The following is a 20,217-nucleotide window of genomic DNA, read 5'->3' as shown; positions in this document are numbered from 1 at the left end:
AGTATGTATAAGACAATGAGTCTCTAAACCTGATTGTTAAGAAGAGTACTTGGACGATCTCAAAAATCAATATTCAAGATCAATATAGTCGTATCCAAATAATCCAATCGGAATTCTGCCAAGAAATCAAACTTGTTATCTATCTTTCAAGATACGAATTATAATTATATGGACGTATCTACTTAGATTGAATATATACAACTTGCGTAAATCAAATAATAAAAATAAACAATATAATGCGAAAAAAGAAAAACACAAGGCACCGTAAGTTTTCTTAATGAGGAAACTACAAATGCATAGAAACCCGAGGACCTCGTCCAGATTTGAACACCGAGCTGCATTAACAAACCATATACACTAGCCTACTAGCAAGCTTCAGACTGAAATGTATATGAGACTGAATCAAAGAGATTCATTTACAACCGCGCTACTTATGTATCTTTAACCGCACAAGTGACTACACACTTGATTCCCTTAGATGACATCCTTTACAGCATAAGAGTTTTTCCATCCGCAACGAAGACTTTTGATATCAATCTGCCTCTAACGGATAAGCCTATTTGATTTTAGTTTAAATCGAAAGATCAGGTGTAGAAATCTTTTTGCAATAGACAATCTAGAAAACCTCACAAATTAGGAACTTACGACTCCCCAGGAGAATCCTAGATTCTAAACCACCTCTCAAGAACATTATTCAAAAGGTGACTTAAAATCAATTATCAGATATCTATCTTGAGGAATCACAAAGTATGAGGCGATTAGAACTTTGCGATTTCTATCTAGCTTGCTAAAAAGAGATTGTGAAAACCTCAACAACATAAAATAAAAATTAGAATACATAAATAATCAAGGAAAAAGATAGTCGGACCTGGCTTCAAGAATCCCCCAGGCGAAGTCTTTCAGTCGTAAACCTAATTATGTTTCTCAGGGGAAACCTAGGTTCATAGAAAATGACTTTAGATCAACTAGGACACAAAGTGTCAGGAATTGAATTTCCTAGTTGAAAAAGCATCTTTATTTATAAATTTTCAAGAATGAAGGTTGCTTAGAATTCAAGTTAAGATAACTTGGGATTCAAGCAAACACTTTAGGTCTTGAAATTGAATAAAAGAATATAGATTGTGGACCGGTTATGGGACCGTGTACAATGACTTGTTCGGTTTGGAAAATACTCCATGTGAATAATAAGGAGTATGATATTCATAAAAACACTTAAGAATTTAACCATTATGCACATACATAAGTGTATAAGTGATCAATGAAGTCTTAGAAGTGTTTAAGAGATTCATAGCAATGCTAAATAAATAAGTCTTTGAGCATATGGTAAATTAACTGGGAAAGTTGGTGAGACGGTTCGTGAACCGTAAGGCTAGTTCACGAGTCAGGGACCTACGGTTCGTGAACTGGGTCCGTCAACCGTTCTTGGCTTATAAACTCAGATGGACATAGTTTACCAACCTTAAGCCTTTTATACCAACATTAAAAAATCATATTACCACGGTTTGCCAACTGGGTTCGTGAAGTGTTCCCAACTGAACTTGTGGTTTGTGAATAGGTTCGCCAACCTTTCTGTATTTATGAAATCAGATTTCTATTGTTTGCAAACGGTTTTTCCAACCTACCCTGAACAAAACTATCAGAAATTCATGAAACTCTCTCTTATGATGTTTGAAACATTCTCAAATGATAAAATCAATTGTATGGGCTATTTTCAATTGATCCACAAATCAATTCCCCAAACAAGAACTATTGTTAAGGACCTTTGAACATCTATGCTAGAATCATATTTCAATATTTTTAACAAGACAAGCTTGACTCGAAATTTCTTCTTTGTAAATCTACCAGAAGTCATACAACATAGTTTCAATGGATAGAATGGTAAGATCACGAGTAAAATAGAATGGTTCAGTTTTCACATACCTGATACCGAATTTCTTCAAATGTCTTTGTCGATCTTCAGTCTTAGAGGGTGATGTCTGATACTCAAATACCAAATTTTATCCTAGTCCGAGACTTGGCTTAGTAGACTAGAAATCAAGAGATAGTTTTGATCATCTAACATTGACAATTAGCTTGAGATAGCGAAACTCGTGGGGTTCAACCGAGCATTTCCCTAACAAAAGTCCATGCAGATTCAATCTCAACTTTCATCAAATGCACGGAGGAATGTTGTCAAGGTACAATGCATCAAACTCCACGGAGGTGAACCTGGCCAACATAGCATTCTTTACAAACTTTTTATGAAATTTTAATTGGAAAGAGAAAAATTTGTTGTCCTTATTTCATTATTATCTACAAACAAATGGAACTATACTCATCCTTCTATTATGGATGGAAACCTTGTGAAACTGAATGTGGCTAGACTTCACTATGCAGTTCAAAACTCTGTTTTTGAGCAACTGATTCTTAGTTATCTCCTCTTTCGTATAAAGTCTTTTTTATGAGTTTTCCAACAAAAAAAAAAACAATCTTAACCTGAAGTTACATCTCTTCATAAAGTTTACGAGATAAAAATATGAGTTTCTTTTCTTCTTTTTTTATGTAGAAAAATCTAGGCAAGCCTATGAACGATTACGTCTTGGCTCCCTAGCAGTGGGTGTTATGAGAGATGTTATTACTGTGAATATGAAATTCTCACAACAAGATGAACAACTTTTTACACATACTCGGTTATAAGCATATGCCACCACAACATATGGATGCAATCGCTTGAATAATACCTTTAATCAAGCGCATCGACCACCCTTACAGTCAACTAAGCTCTTATGGACTCTGTTGTGCCCCTCAAAAGTACAGCTTTTCTTTCGGAAAGCTTTGAGCACAAGCCTTCCGACCTTCGACTTCGACATATCCCCCACTACAACTCTAATCCAAAGATCGCTGCCCACGCATTGACTCCAATGTTTTGCAATTTTAGATTCATGACATATCAATCCAAATATAACTGATGAATCTATATGTATCATATATCTCCCCGTAATTGCCTTTTAAATAGTTTCATAAAAATCACGCTTCAAGAAAAGAAAAAAAAACACTACCGATTAGGATCATGTTTGTTTTCTCCTGACTCACCTGACTCGTCTGGATCTGACTGAAATCACCTGATTCATATGATCCACACTTAATATATTCGTTTTTTGAGTCAAATCTGACTCACCTGACTCGAAAATTTGAGTTAGTGGCTTATTCCCATGAATGAGAGGGTATTTTAATACCTGACTCAAACGAGTCCGAGTCAAGAATTAGGTCTGACTCTGATCGCGAATCAGGTCTAACTTGGAGAAAAAAAAATAGATATGACATCTAACGAGTCAAGGATAGATCCAGACCTCACTACAAAACAAACATGGTCTAATGCTGGTAGCCTTCTATTTCCAATTTCCAAGACGAAGCTGGTAGTTGGAGTTGGTGGTACTCGTCGACAATACACCAACACCCGTCACTTCATTACCCCGCCCCTATCCCCTTCTCTGTCGTCAACTCGTCAACTCTATTCACTCCTCTCACGCGGTTGTCATCATTGACATAACAAACAATCGAAAATCTTTTACTCACATTCTTCGAATTAAGACTCTAATTTGGTGTTGTAACTTGTAAGGGAAATACACAATGCTCGGTGATGGAGAAGAAGATACGCCTTCCAGGTAAATACATGTTTTAGTCGAAATTAGGGGTTTTTTTATTGCTGAAATTGATGATGTTTTGTGCATTTTGATCTGTTAATTCAAGCTGACTAAAATTTAATGTTTTGATTCAATTTCAAGTAAAATTTGAGTGTGTAATTGTTGGAATGGAAATAAAAAAGTATGGGTTGAGTAGTAACTGCTGCCACGGTGGGTGGTGATGTGACTTTTGACCTATAATTTCAAGCAACAATGCAGTGAATTGGAACAAATTGTGATGAAATTGTAGTGAAATTGGGGTTACTTCTTCCTCCGGGGACAGTTCTCTGTGACCGACATGAATCACTTTTAGTCACTACAAGAGGGCGTCCTGCCCGATAAGAGACTGAAAGAAATGTGTCTATGTCTGCCAGGAAAAGAATTTTAATCCTATTAGATTTGATTATACAATTTTGAGTGAATACAGGCAATGTGTGAGAGTGCTAGTGCTTAAGTTGATTTGCTTAGTGTCGATATAATTGACCTTTATACCAAAATCCCTTTGTGTTTTCTTAATGCAGTCATTTAGCATTGTTGATTTGGGTAGAAAAATCTCAACGTTTTAATCCTAGTAGTTATATTTTGCTGCATAAACTCTTTCAAGTGAAAATAGGTTTTTAGAATCTGACTTCTTGGAATGGGTAGATCATGCTTGATGAGAAATGTATACATGAATGAACATTTTTAACGAGTTTAATATAAATGAATGGTTCTTCACTTCTTTGGCAGGCATGAATTGTTGAGTATGGTAAAGAAGCATTCAAATATGTTGGTGAAAATAGGTGATGATGAAAAGGATCCATCTGATGTCGAAATGGACTTAAACTTCTGGAAAGGCATCCTGGATGTGTATTTCATTCGTGGTAGGGAATCAAGGGGCCATCAAGAGGATGATCTCATATTTTTCGTGAGGAAAATGGTACTGTTTTTTATGTTCTTAATCGTCTTTATGCGTGTTGTACATTTTTCTACTTCATAGTGCCAAATAATCCTGGGAACTTACCTCTTATGATGAATTATGGTGTTCCAGAATCTGCATGGATATGGATTTAATGACCATCTGGAAGGAGAACCTCCCTACTTTGTGCGTAGGTGGGCATCCAAGGTAAAGATGACGGTTTCAAGCTTTGGTCTGTTCTCCTTTCGTTTTTGAATTGTTGTGAATTTGTCTTTCTAGATAGTTATAACTGGGCTCAAATCAGTTTATTGACTCACAAAACCTCAGGTGGACTATTTAGTCCTGTAACAACACGATGAGGAAGAACAGTGGTATGATACCTAAAACTAAAAGGCAGTTAATGAATGCACACACACATATTAGGATATTCTGGATAGTGATATGTTTTACCTGACACCAGAGATCAAATGTCATCAAGCTTTGCAGCTATATTGCAATACCGTCTCATTACATGGGAATAATAAGCCTAATTCATTTTTCAGATGAAGTTCTATCTTTCTGGATAGTAATTATACATGTTTTTCATGTCTGTTAGATGGAAACAGTTGTTGGTACAAATTCTGCAGATGTGGACTGGAGGCGATCCTTTTATTTGAACTTAATAGCTCATACTTCCTACACCGTAACTGTTGCTATTTGCAGGTATTGCCCTAAAACTATAATCGCTTAGTAGACTTAAACATTAAGCGTGCATCGGTTGTTTCTAGCTGTGGTTAATTATCCACAGTTTTTCTGAAGTGAAATTGATAGCTATAACACGCATCAGAATGATCCTTAAAAACTATTCTTTAAGTGATACCCTTTGATTCTTTTGGCATTCAAAGGGCATTGTTGGTTAGTGCTGTCAAGTAGGTTAAAATTCTGAAATCTATAGAAGCATTCAGTGCTTAACAACTACCGACTAAATAGTCATATTTATAATGCCAGTTCCAGGTAAACTATTCTCGAGCTTTCCACCTTTTCACAATTGGATCATTCTGACCGCAACTTGGTTGTCTGCATGTTGAATTGTTGATTAGTTATTTAGTTGGTATTTCTCCAGAGAAAGAATTCACCCACTCTACTATTATATCATTTACTTTGATCATATGTGTGTCCTATGCCAACCTCGTGAAATTAATACATCAGAAATAGGGCAGAAACAAGTAAGCCACAAAATTATGTATAGTAACCTCTTCTTTGCCACAAAGAATAGTCTTGACTCCTGTCTCTCATTTCTGTTTAGCTATAAATTAACATCATCAGTTTCTCTGATCCTGCTGTTTTCTTGTTTTAGTTTTAACGTCATATGTGGATGTGTTTCAGTATTCAAGATCTTCGGAGTCATCAAAATAATGCTGAAACAAAATTATCTCCTATATATAAGGTTCAAAGCTTCCACCACTACTCTTTTGAAAGGTCACTTCAACAATGGCGTTTCTGTTGAATATGGCCTTTGAAGTTAATTGCCTTTTAAGAACTTCTTCTTGTTTTTGTCTTCCCCCACAAACTTGTCAATAAGAACGTACAGTTGACGCTAGTGCCGGATTAGAGTGGAAATATTTGTGATTTGCACATTTTAATCAATACATAGTTACTTTATAGACCCTGTAGAGGTTAAAGCCTAAACTGACTCTAGGGAGCTCTTACCTCATCAAAACATGTTGAACAATTGAAGAGCACATATTGGGAAATGACTTTAGATACGACTTGTATAGACGGATATACCAGACCAGGTGCCACAACTTTTCATTGCATGTGACTTAATTATCTCAATTAAGTACATAAGTAACAGGACAACTGCAAATAAATTGAACTAAGAAAAAGGATTCCTTTCAGGTCTGTAATTTAAGAGACCTGTCATACATTTTCTTATTGGTAACTCTATTGATCTGTTTTATATGGTCCAAAGATGTTTTTTTCACCGACCACTTTATTTGGAAATAATTCGTCTTTTTTTTTTCAGCCTGAAGAGCTAGAGAACCATCTGTTTTTAGATTTCACTATATCATCTTCTTAGCAAGCTAAACTTAGCTGTAAGCAGATAGATAATAAGTTTTATCTTCTTGTGATGTTGAAGCATCTTTCTTTTCTTCTGTTCGAGATTCCATCCATTTAGCCAGAGATAACCTAGAATAGCGACATATCAGTCTCATTTTTTTGGTGTGATATGCTTACATTTCCAACTGTTCCTTTTGTAATAGGTTGTGAAAACTGTCTATGCATCTGCAAGTCGCGTCAATATTCATTTGGACTCAAAGAAGGTCAGTAGTCTTTCAATTAGTTTAATGTATTACACTTTATACTATTTTAACTCATTTCTAAGGTCTACTTTTCACCGATGTGTTTGCAGGAAGTGGAAACTAGTTCTGCGTATCCAGATATTTGTTTTGCTATTGATGATTTCGATTCAACCTTCGGTGCAGTGGTAAGTAGGTTACCCAATATGTGATACATCTTTTAGTGTATTGATGTCTTTTAGATTGTGTTGTTTGATTTTGGAATTGCTTTCATGAATATGGTTTGCTGGTGTAATTGTTAATTTTTCTGTTAAATTCTCTTTTAGCTTTCTACAAAACCTATCATGCAGTCATAAATGTGGAGCATAGAAGCTAAGTAAAAAATATGAATGCAACAAAAGAGGTTGGACTGTCTGTTGCACGTGTTAAGATACGATTGGGACTTGCATGTCTTTTACAAGGATTTTTTTATTGTCCTATATACGTTAAAAGCTAAGATTGCACTAATGCCTGGTTGTTAGCCGTGTTTGATCCCAAAACTTGGGTCCAAACATCAGCATTGTAGCTATTACCTTCCTATTTTTGGTTTTCCCAATATCATGAATCTTGTCAGTATCTTCTGATTATAATAATTGAACTTAGCGTTGCTTATATTAGTTACAGCGGAGCCTTGCCTTTTTGGTGACTGTGCTAGACGCCCATACCCATTTCAGGTTATATCAAAGCCTGTTTTTTAATTTTGTAACACAGTGAACACAGAAGTAGATCATACTAAGTCAATCTCCATTATTCTCGGTCATTCTCGTACTAAATATTAGAGAAGAGTTCCCTGAAGCTCTTGGGACTTCTTCCAGTTATTTACCTAAACTCGTCAAAGACCTTCAGAGTGCTTCTTCACAATATATTTTCAGTCTCATCTGGATGTCATACCATTTTAGTATCCCTTGGGATTTTTATGGTTCATTTTGCATTGAAGAATCTTCAGACTACAAACAATATGAAAATTATATCAAAATGGGATTGCTCTTATAGATATGGGCGAATTAGTGGAGAAGGTCATATACTTATGACTTATCTTCCTGACTTAATGCCTCCTTGAAACACTTCAACCAGTTAATTTATAGAGGTTATTTAACTTATGTTTATCTGAATATTCCAACTGATTTAGAACCTAGGATCTGTTTCAATGGAATCGATACACATTTTGATGTGTTGCTATACAGGTATTGACAGAAATGGATCATTGCTACTGCGTACTTCTCAATGCACATGACGGGGCGGCATTTCCTGCTGAAAAGGCAGTGGATAGCGGCATCGGTAGTGACAAATCTCCCTCGAGTACTGACATTGGTTCAGGAAGTGGCATTGTTTCAAAGGTTTTGGTTCATCATTTGATTACTAGTTGTGCTGCTTCTTATTTTGTTTGCCCAAATATGTCAGGATTCATGTGGCATGGGTTGGAGTAGTCTCTCCATATCTTCGTTACTCTACAACATGCATAGTAAAACACTACATTCTCTAAAATTCATATAGTAGAGTCATATCTTGCTTCTTAATATTTTTCTTAAGATGAATATCGTTACACATCCCAGTAAAGATGTGAAGTGCCGTATTTGCTCTTGACAGCAAGTGCAGTTATCTTATAGAGTTTCTATTAAATTTATGGGCTAGATCCTTGTAAGGACAAAAACATCAATGCTGATTTCAGACGATGAATACTAACATTAATTTTATGGGTTAGAGTTTCTATTAATTTTGTTAGTACACTTTATAGGGTTAAAAATTCAACGTGACAATGATAAAAGATATAGAAGCATAAGAGCAGAAGTATGGAATACAATCATTTTAAATAGTCCTCTTATATGTCCTCTTATATACTGGTAGCTGTAATTGAAGAAATGATACAGAAGAAAAGATTAGTGATCTTGATTGGGTTAAAAATTCACCGTGACTATTAGTGCCATTATGTTAGAGCATCCAATTTTTGAAGCGTGAGGATGCTTTATTTATTATTGGCTTATATGACGTTGATCACTAAAATTGTGGCCCTTGCTGTTGCAGCGTACTCTGTTCTCGGGATTTGTCAGCTATCAAATGGTTAGAGAAGCATATTATGGTACATACATCTTCATCTCACTATTAGCATTGTTAATTTTTTTCTAGATTATCCAGCTTGAACTTGAGTCAGCTAACCTTAGGTATCAAACGGAATTGTCTTGATTATTGAGTTTAAATAAGTTTCTTCCAAATTACTGCGCATCCTGGAACAATTGTTACTCTAAATAGCAGTGTTTACGTCATGGAGAAACTATGAAAGCTTTAAGATGTCTAATGCTCAAGCACACATAGATGAACTCTCAATTATGAGAAAAGTTATTGGCTTATTGCATAATTTGTGAAAATATGATGAAGATTATCCCCCCTAGGAGCTTCTGTATTACCAATGGGCGACCTCATTGTCTGTATTACCCAAATTCGATGTTTTCTAAAAAAAAACTATTTCTGTTCTTTTTCATTGACTTTGTGTATCAATATTTCATGATTTTGACCAACCTCTGCTATTGTTTGTACTTCTTTGTTTCTTGCATATGCAGCTGGAAAATCTGGATTTGGTAGCCTTCTGTCGATTGGTCAATCTCCTGGTAAAACAGACAGAATCTACATGAGAGGTCCCGGGGGGCGAGGGGAAGTTGAGGTTGCAGTTTCCGACGTTGCAGGTTATAAAGATTTTTCTCTCCATCATAATCAACTAATGATGCATGAATATCCTTTGCTTTTTTTCTTTTTTTGTTGTTGTGGGGATTCTACACGCATTACTTAGGAAAATATGACTGCTATGAAACTACTGCAGCATTTTTTCTTTAACCTAATTAGGAACCACTTACTATATGATTAGTTTAATTACTCTAGTGTTAGTCCATAAAGATCAACTTTATTCATCTTATTTTATGTCAGTTAAAATTAACATAAAACTCATCTAAAAGTGCCAATAAATCAGATTATGAAGATAGGTGGTCTTGATATATATATATCCAACATTCTTTATCCCACGCTTGTATGTATCACTTCAAGGATTGGATTGAACTGACTGGATACTGTTGTGAAATATGGTAGTCGATGCTAGGATTATTTTGAAGTCTCGGATAGAGAAATGTGTAACTTGAAAGAAAAAGGTTATTGTTTTGCGATGTAGATCAAAGCCAACAGGTTAACGACCCCTCATCACGACTTCAGATATCCAAGGGAAGTTTCGGGGACAATGTCGGTACAATATTTCGTAAAGCAGCTTCAGCAGCATCTGTTGCTGTAAAACAAGCCTATGCCGCTGCCACTTCCTCCAATAGGTCTGATGATGAGCATCTTCCCCTCAAATGCAACTTAATGTCCATATCCTTACCTTGGGAATATCTTGCTTATGATCTTCTGTTCAAGGTCAGTTCCACTCTTTCAATCTGCCAAGCTTTATGGTACCTTTTATTTTTGGACAAAATGAACCCTGAATCATCTAAGGACATGACCAGTTAAATAATTTACTTCTTTGTTTAAGTTACCTTTTTTCTTTGGCCCTTTTGTATATTTAATCATAAATATGATGCCCAATGGAATAATATTGTTTGGTGCTATCAATATAGCAACTGAGTCAATAGCATCTGGTCACTATCACTACAGAAAATGGTTAAAAAATTCCATAATCCACATTCTTATTGGCCATCTTTTCCTTCCTTTTTTTGCACTTAGGTATCCTATTGTCTTCATTTCCTTTAACAAAATCCGATAATATATTCAAACCAAGCTACCAATAAAGTCCATCTTCTGGAACTACATCTCAGCTTCCCCGAGGATGCCGTAAGCCTGTAACCAGTGACATAGCTTCAAAGTGCATCTTCACCACCTGCCCTATTGGTTTCCAAATAAAATAAAATCACTAATAAAACCAAAATCTTACATAAGAATATGAAACTAACCCTGCTTACATCAGCGAGTTTGCACCAAAATAGTTTGATCCATATTTATCTTCTGCACAGTTTTTGGTACTGGCTCGGGCATTATTAACTGCATTGGCTATTTATTACCAGAGTCCTCTTTCTTTTGTGTATATATAACTATTTCCAATATTATCACAGTTACAGTTCTCAAATTACGAATATTGATTGCTTATGCAGGAAGCCCCTCCGGTTGCTATATGATGGTCACATAGCAAATACACTCGTGTGAATTCATGGGAGCTTCTGCCTTTGACTAACAACACTGCTTCAGAGACTGACAACTTGTATATATCATCATATAGTCTGTCTAGATCTTAGCTTTAATCTTTCTACAGTTATAGGTTGCTGTTGTTGTAAAACTTAAGTTTATTGTTAGCATCAAGCATAGTTGTGTAAGTTATCTGAATATCCTCGTGAAGGATTCACCAAGGACTGACATTAATTTAAAGCAAGACTACATAATAACATGGTCATTTGAAGTTTGAACCACTTTTAAAGTCAATATCCACTAGAGGATCAATAATTTGGGCACTTTTTCCTTTGAATGAATAGTTCCGGGTATTGTTAAGTGAGGAAAAAAAAAACAATAACGAAAGCATAAAAAAACGACTCTGCTGGGGATCGAACCCAGAGTCTCTGGTTTCGTAGACCAGCGCCTTATCCATTGGGCCACAGAGTCTTGTTGTGCTCTTCTGTAATAGACAAAATTTTATATCTGATCCTTGACTTCATAAATAATTATGAACCTAGACCTCAGTTCCAACCAAATACAACACGAGCTTAATAAAGGAAAAGGTTTGGGATTAAACGTGAATTTCTACCTTAATAAATGATAATCATCATGTTGATTAACCCAACTTAACGTGCATGGAATTGAGATTGAGATTGAGATATCTCTGCGTAGGTTAGGTTAGGTCTTATGGCATGAGATGGGTCTGACACACATGGTCCTTAAGTGCGTGACCACTATTACCCCCATTTCGTCTTTAAATCCAACCAATGAGTATTTTTGGCGAGTACTTTTTGTTTTTCTTTAAGGCAACTCAGTACTTGTTTGTGAAGACACCAGACGGGAGGGAATCAAGAGTATCCAAGAAGAGGAGTGTAGGAGCAGTGCATAGCATTATCCTCGTGAATTCGGCATGCGACCACACAACAACCCTCTTGTTGTATATGCTGTTATGGTTTCCCTCTGTGGACGTACTTTTCCAACTTTTGAATTGACTCCATGTGTAGTTTGATATATATGCTGTAGACAGTGAAATATATTAGCAGTCAAGTCACTGAATCTCATCAGCAAAAAGAAGAAAAGAAAAAAGAAAAAGTCACTGCATACAAAAGCTAATTCTAGACTAGACAAGAGTAAGGTAAAAAAGAAGAACTTTCTTTATTACACTAAACGTGATAGAAATTTAAAATAACTCTTGTGTGCATATAAGTGGAACAATTGACTTATCCGGATTTACCAACACACTGGGAGAAGCTGCTGGTAAGATTGACTATATTATCTGATAACAAAAAAAAGTTACCCTAGCTATATATAATAAAGCAGCATGCACTAATGTTGGATGTCACTTGTACACCGAGCTCAAACAGTGTCTGAAATCTCCTATGGTATATGCTATACAGAGAAGAAGAAAAAGCAAACTTAAAAAAGCATAAAGGATGAAAAAGCAGATAATAATAAAGGAAAAACAGTGAAAAAAGAAAGTTAATGGAAAATAGCTATGTCCTATGTACGTAAATGTTGTCGACAATGAGAAGAGGAACCGAAGAAGAAAATGAAGAGCCTTCCTTCCTTGTGCAAACTCTTCATCAGAAAACTGTAAATTCTCAACCAGGGATTATAATGTCAGACAGTCAGTGCATGCATGAGTGTAGTGCGCAAAGTGAGTGCTATTAAGTTGAGAATCTGAAAACTGTACTACCTTCTTCTTCTTCTTCTTCTTCTTCTTCTTTATCGTCGACCTATAATAAGACATCCTGCTCACCGTAAGTGCTCTTCCACCCGATCACCACCACAACTTGGCAATACATCTTTACAAATGTCAGAACACTAGCGGATCCCAAACTTACAGGAAACAACCATCATCATCACCGCCGTACAACCTAAATAGAAACGTGGTCCATGTGAAGCCCACCAGTTGTAAATTGCATCTATATCTTCGCGATTAAGCTAATCAAAACAGTGGACGGACCCATATGCTTTTCTCCCAGCCCCAGAAGTTAAAGTTGGGACCTGACTCAAATCTCTCAGAAATCCCATCTGTAGATCTTACTCGTTTACGCTAAATGACGAAATTACCCCTGTGCTAGCATCAGCATTGTCTTCGAGTGGCCTCTTCAAGTGTCAATAAATACCCATTTCTTACACTTCGTTCCTTCCGTTTCCCTCTTCACTCTCCCTCGTACTCCTTAATTTTTAAGCTTGTGGTTTGATTCTTAGTGTCTAAATAAGTAGTTTTCCGGTCATCGATCGTCAGAGTAAGTCATGTTGACATCATCAGTCGGATATGGAATCCCACCTACAGATTTCGCGAGTGGTTTTACACCATGGGAAGACCAAGAATTTATGTCATCTCTTTTCCTACCCCAGCAGCAAGATCCTATATATTCCTCCAATAACAATAGCGGTTCGGATAATGAGCCGAACCAACCCGCGAGTAATGATAGTAATAATGATTTAGTAGTGGTTGATGAGCGTAGGAAGAGAAGAATGATATCGAACCGGGAATCAGCCAGACGGTCTAGAATGAGAAAAGAAAGACATTTGCAAGATTTAAGGAACCAAATGAACCGGATGAAAATTGAGAACCAGGATTTGGCGAACCGATTTGCGTTTATTAATCATTCTAATCAGGTCTTACGTAGAGATAATGATCGGCTTCGTTATGAATCTTCATCTCTTCGTCGCAGATTATCTGATATTCGTCGGACATTGATTTTTCGACAGCTCCAATCTTTATCTTCTTCTTCTACTTCTTCGATTTCTGCTACTACTAGTGTGCCGTTTAAAACAGTTAATGAAAAACTTCATTCGTTGATTGCATAATCATATGATCTCTAAGTGTTACGAGCGTCTGCCTTAGCTAGTTTTATATGGAATCCTAATATAGAACAATTATAGACGTGTAAAATATATTAGATTTATCTTCTTTTTCTCCTTTGTGCATTATTAGATGTATTGTTTCGTCATGAGGTTTTGGAAATGGTGGCGGGGTTTGTATAAGATTTTCAAGTTGGTATTTATATTTTGTTTACCTTTATATTTTTTTCTTCGATTCGTTTTTTACGTGCACACTCGCCATATTGTCTCCATTACTCTCTTGTTAAAATCGAATTATTTTCATTTTTATGGTAAACAAATACCTTAATCAAAACAACCTTGCGAAAAGATGCCCCAGAATGTCCGTTGTGTGTGAATATTTACTCAGGCAGAATGCCACGCGGCCAAAAATAATAAATGAAAATATGATATCACCATGGACAACAACAGAATATAATGTTGCATTTTCTCAGCAAAGCGAATAAGAAATTGAGCTTTTCGTTTATTGTTTTTATTCTTGAAAGATAAATTTTTGATTTATCATGATTAATACGGATCACAATATAGTGCATGAGCAATTCAGGCATGTACTTGGCCGCTTGTATTTTATTCGAAGGGATTTCGTTAGCGATGATGAAAGATTCCACGGAATTTCTGTTTTTAGTTTAAAAGTTTAATTTAGATGAGGTTACCTGCAATTTACTAATTTCATTAAATACATGAATTAAAGTGAATGGTTTATTAAATATTAAACCGTACCTACATTTGGTAGATCAACCATTAGATTAACTATAATTTAATCATACATTAACTTAATCAATCCGTTATCAGATTAATCCAATGAGTGATGTAAGTAACATCACTTATTCAAATTAGAATATAATTTACATTAATTGCCTTCAGTTAGACTAATATTATTTTTTTTATATTTTTTTCCTTTTTTTTGAAGCAAAACTAATAATCTACACGACGAGCTAATGGAAGTCATTATTAAGGCTCAACGGACATAGCGTATATGAATATATTTTTTAATCCAAGACTGGGTTTTAGCTCTCACACTTTCATAAGTCAAGGCCCAAGCAGTCAGAAGAAGGATGACCAATTTTTTCCGAATATATGTTGGATATTTTCAATAATATAGAAAATAAAATGGTTTTCGTTTTTGGTTTGCCGTTACGACGGGAATGTCTTGTGCCGAATAGACGCAGTCGATGTTTGTTGGAGATGAAAAGGAAACTCCAAAGGGTGTGATGGTTTACAAAAGGCACATTCATTCCCATTAGACACTAGTGGTGTCTTTTGGAGATGAAGAGACATCTCCAAAGGCACGAGTCCCCTATAAGTAGTGATGATTTATTCTCCTTTAAGGATTAAAAAAAAAAACACATCAAAAATCTCGTTCTCTCTAAGCATCTTCAGAATCAATTACTGTGTGTTCTTGGTTGGGTCAAAGGAGTACAACTCTTGAACCCAACAACGTTGTTAGGGCTTCATTTTATCCTGAAAGCAGTATTTCGCTGACCGATTGTACTCGACAATTATTTGGGAAAAGTCGAAATAATTGCTGAAAAGAATCGAAAACCTTGAAGCTCTAGTGATACGTCATTCTTTTCTGTTCTCTGTTTTTCATCCTCTATTTAAGCCTAATTTTCCAACAATATATTCATCATTTCATGATGAAAAGGTCAGTTAATTACAACTTACAAATATAGTCCAAGAATGGGTTTTAGTGTTTTCACACTTTCATAAATCAAGGCCCAAGTAGTCAGATGGATGACCAATATTTTTAAACATATTCATCACTTCGATGATGAGGTCAGTTAATTACAATTTACAAATACAGTATAACTTTGATAAATGAATAACCTTCCAACGATTTCGATCTTGTAAACGTGCTAAAATAAGAACCTCGCTAAATACATTAATGAGAAAATGATTAGATCATAAAAACCTCATTAAAAACATATACAAAGAAGCTAAAACCCGTGCAAAAATATAAATAGATAAGCAAAAGTACTTTATTCTCGGATCGTATGAGTTGAATCGTCAATTATAAGAATCTAAAAACTATGGTAACTAGAGTTTGTCTCAACATTTCTATGTCTTAAACCGAACTTAAGAAAGTTGACTTCAGTAAGTAATTCAAGCTGTGAGTTTTATAACTAAGATTAATTAAACTAGTCATACTAACGCTTGGTTGATTAAACAGAGAAGGATTCTAGGATATCTTTCCATTCAAAGAATCCTAATATTTTTGACTGATAGATTCATGACCTTTGCCCTTTTCGAGGGAATTTTTCCTTCCTAGGGATTCCTTTTCCTCAAGTACCAAGTCATAAACATAAGTTGACCAGAAACTTTTGAAGAGAGTAAGTTGTCCTAATTGTTGAACATAACAGTTGCGATGTGGCCCAGAAGTATGTAGTCTATGCCATTTTTTCGACATGTCTTAAAAACCAATTCTTATTTTCTTTTTCAGGAGATTTAGAAGGGCTAATTTTTAGGTTATTAACTTTTTATGTTTTTTTTGTGAGAAAAAGTAAGAGACTTTTTAGTTTTTAAACCAATTTATCATATGTGGAGATAAATGAAGAAGCCACATCATAGCCGTGGATGAAAAAATGGGGGTCTAACAACCACGCAAAATATTTCGTTGGCAATCTGTATGGACTAAACCTCAATAATATTCCGAGAGTGAAAACTCAATCAAAGAATAATACTAAAGAGTTTATCTCTTTTTCTCAAATCAATCAGCAAATTAAACAGATCGAACTCTTTGAGCCTGATTGATGTGAGAAATACTTGGACGGTACCAAAGACAAATATCCAAGATCAATCAAAATCCTATCCAACAAACAAGGTCGAATTTATGAATAATGATTGATTAACGCACAACCTGTGATATTTCAATTATAAAGATAAACAATATAATGCGGAAAAGAAATAACACACACACCACAAATTTTGTTAACGAGGAAAACGCAAATGCGGAAACCCCGGGACCTAGTCCAGAATAAACACATACTGATTATAAGCTATTACACCAATTTCCTACTACCTATTCGGACTAGATGTAATACCTGCTTCAGCTGTATTCAAGCACTTTTAGAACTCCTTTCAGAACACCGATTCTCTTTAGGAATTCTTCTCATAAATATTATAGCATAACGTTAGTTCTCTTTAGAATATGCACCAACACGATTGATACTTTTCGATCTTTTATTTTCACAAAACACCGATTCGATTTCCCTTTAGATGTAAATCCAGGTTTTGGAAATCTTGTGTTTGTTTTGAGGAAAACAATTACTAGGTAAAAGTAATATCAAAACAAACTTGTAGATTATGGTTTATTATACTCTTCAAAGATGGAAGAGAAACCTAATTATTCTACAACAAGAACAACTAGAATAAATCTAAAGATATCTTGTTTAGAACTTCTTAAGGATTTTACGGGATACCTTAATCGAAGTTTTCTTTCTAGTTCTGATTTCGACTAACAATTGTTGGTATACGATCGAGAACTGAAATCTATAACCTAGGGTTTATGATCAACAACTGTAGAATGATGTTATATCAGAAAAGAAGACCTTAGAATAGACAAGAGGTGAAAAACCTAGATTACAAGTTGTATAATCAATCATGAAGATTAAATCCAACTCGGCTTGGTGATCTCCAATACAAAGACTTTTATCTCACTCTTCTTCATGAAGAACAAAAGACATGGAAAACAACCTTATGAAGCTTACACCAATTTTCCAAAGGGGATAAAAAACGTGTAGCACTCACGAACCCTTTATTTATAGTGAAAGGTAACTTGAAAGCTAAGCAAAGCTATTTTCTTTTTTCAAGACTCTCCTAATTTTGAGAGTCTTTCCTAAGTTACAACTCTTGCCAAAATAATTAAATAAATAATTAATTTAGCAAATACTGTATTTATGTGAATAAATCACAATTTATCTTAGCAAGGAATCACAAACACTTTAATATGGTAATCAAATATGTTTGGAGTAATATCTATCTTTCCTAGATAAGGAAACATCAAAATCTTGACCAAAAATGTTGGGCTCAAGTTCGTGAACCGTTACAAACAGTTCGTGGATTGTTTCTTACTAACGCACAATAACAATTACAGCAACACTTATAATTGTTACTTTAATAAATCACTCATAACTTCATCATTATAACTCGGAATTAAGTGATTCTTGACTCGTTGAATTCGTACACTCATTCATTATAACATGAGATCCTTTCTAGGGATAAAGGTTATTGTCACCAAAGTCGTGAATCAAATAACCTCGAGTATATATACATAAATGTATATTTACCATCATAAGAATTGTTCAGTAGAGTGAGCATTTATTTCGATATATTAGAAAGGTAGAATTGAACAACAATCCAAATGAAATCAGTTACAACATAACTTTGTTGATGAAGTCCTTGTTAATATTTTCTTGTGGTCTTCAAACTTCATCCTTCAAGAATAGGTTCGATTCTACTTCTTAGACTTAATCTAGTCCGAAACTATCTTCAGTATAATAAATCAAGAATGCATTTTGGAAACTAACTTGACATACCAACGCTAGTGGGTTCAACTGAGAAATGCTCTAACAATGGCGATTATCGAGTTTGCTTGATATCTTCTTTTATTTGAAGATCCTTCATAAGCATATAGATATTCATTACCTTGGTTGAATATATCTTTCTGGAGGAAATCCGATAGGTTTATTGTTAGAGGTAGAATATTCAAAGATATTCACTTAGGTTGAAGCAGGACGTTAACTAGGGGAATCGTGGTTGCGTAGATCCTTGCGAGATTCAATAGACGCAAGGATCACGTGTAACGATCTACGTTACAAATTAGTTCAACAACAACTCTTGAGAAGAAGAATTCGAAGAACATAGAAGAAGGGAAGCTAGGTTATAATTTCATTGATGAACTCAGGAGAATACAATAATTCGGTACTAAATGACCAATCCACAACACAAGATCGGACGGTTCCCAACACATCTACTACCAAAACGGAAATCTAAGAAAATAACCCTAAGATAACTTAAAAGAAGGACATACAGAGAAGCATAATAAATAAAGTCCCAAGAGCATTAATCAGGTCATGACTATTTCATGACAAATCGCTCTCCTTCACCTGATCCTTGACCTCAAGGATTATGTTTGGAAACTGAGTTCTCATAGTTCGCTTATCTTCCCAAGTAGCTGCATCAGCTGACAAGCCACCCCCCCTCCCCCCACCCCCACCACCACCACCACCACCACCACCACCACCCCCCACTGAATAATAACTTGTGTGACATATTGGCTGTTCTGTTCATTCTAATCATTCTGGTACCTAATACCTGCAATGGCTTAAATTTAATATCACCTTATGTAGTGATTGCTGGTAGTTCAGTTTGTGGCAGTAGACCAACCCCTAACTTGGGTTGCAGTTGAGATACATGAAATGTGGGATGAATCTTTTATCTAGCTGGTAGTTGTAGATTGTAAGCAACCTTGCCAACCTTATCTATAACTTGATAAGGACCAAAGAACTTAGCAGATAACTTAAGGTTTCTTCTCAATTGCACAATGGTCTTCCTGTATGGTTGTAGTCTCAGATAAACCTAATCACCCACTTCAAATGACCTCCCAGACCTCTTCTTGTCAGCTAGTTGTTTAATCTTGTGATGTGATGTCTCTAGAGCTCTCTTGAACAACTGTCCCATTAATGTCTCTGTTTCATATAGTTATCTACATCTGCACTTATACCTTGACCTGCTGAAGTGACCCCAAATCGGGGAAGTGGATAACCATAGAGTGATTCAAAAGGAGTAAACCTGAGACTAGTGTGGTACCTAGTATTGTGCTCCCAAGATTGCTCAGGTGCATGAAGAGGTTGTAGCAGTCCTCCAGGAAGAGAAGTAAATCCTTTATGTTGCTGACATACATCACACTCTTGTACATGCTTCATAATTTTTTTATGCATTCCTGTCCAGAAGAAGTAGAGCCTAGCTTTTTAGTAACTGGCCTGAGTTCCATAATGACTACCAGTCATAGAAGAATGAACTGAAGCAATGATTATCTGTCTCAAATCTCCACCTTGACCACCATATATCCTTCCTTTGAACTTCAATATCCCTTCATTGTAAGAATAGTCTCCATCTGAAGTGTCTTGAGCTAACATTTTTTGGATCAATTATTGAGCTAGAGAGTCACATGCATAACTTTCTTGAACATCCTTGAGCCAGTTGGGTTGTATCACACTCAAACTACTGCAATATGGGTGATCTCCTACATATAATTTGGATAAGCATCTTCCACTTTATTTTCAGCTCCCTTTTTATACTTGAGCTC

At 35.5% G+C, this 20,217-nt stretch overlaps 2 protein-coding genes and 1 non-coding gene across 3 annotated transcripts; 2 read left to right on the top strand and 1 right to left on the bottom strand.

Moving 5' to 3' along the window:
• The first annotated feature begins 3,382 nt into the window (after positions 1-3,382).
• LOC113288504 (uncharacterized protein KIAA0930 homolog) lies at positions 3,383-11,314 on the top strand. Its single transcript, XM_026537553.1, has 12 exons — positions 3,383-3,644; positions 4,392-4,581; positions 4,693-4,767; positions 5,156-5,262; positions 5,926-5,986; positions 6,804-6,863; positions 6,953-7,027; positions 8,063-8,215; positions 8,901-8,955; positions 9,434-9,556; positions 10,033-10,271; positions 11,003-11,314. Exons 1-12 carry the CDS (start codon positions 3,610-3,612, stop codon positions 11,024-11,026), a joined length of 1,197 nt encoding a protein of 398 aa, XP_026393338.1. The 5' UTR covers positions 3,383-3,609; the 3' UTR covers positions 11,027-11,314.
• Positions 11,315-11,431: 117 nt separating this feature from the next.
• TRNAR-ACG lies at positions 11,432-11,504 on the bottom strand. Its single transcript has one exon. It is a non-coding gene; the product is annotated as a tRNA-Arg (tRNA).
• Positions 11,505-13,121: 1,617 nt separating this feature from the next.
• Positions 13,122-14,090, top strand: LOC113285937 (basic leucine zipper 4-like). Its single transcript, XM_026534672.1, has one exon. It carries the CDS (start codon positions 13,317-13,319, stop codon positions 13,875-13,877), a length of 561 nt encoding a protein of 186 aa, XP_026390457.1. The 5' UTR covers positions 13,122-13,316; the 3' UTR covers positions 13,878-14,090.
• The last annotated feature ends 6,127 nt before the right edge of the window (positions 14,091-20,217 follow it).

This window comes from Papaver somniferum, chromosome 6 (genome assembly GCF_003573695.1).
Source record: "Papaver somniferum cultivar HN1 chromosome 6, ASM357369v1, whole genome shotgun sequence".
Taxonomy (NCBI): Eukaryota; Viridiplantae; Streptophyta; class Magnoliopsida; order Ranunculales; family Papaveraceae; genus Papaver; species Papaver somniferum.
The sequence above is the reverse complement of the archived record's forward strand: the minus strand, read 5'-3'. Positions and strand labels throughout refer to the sequence as shown.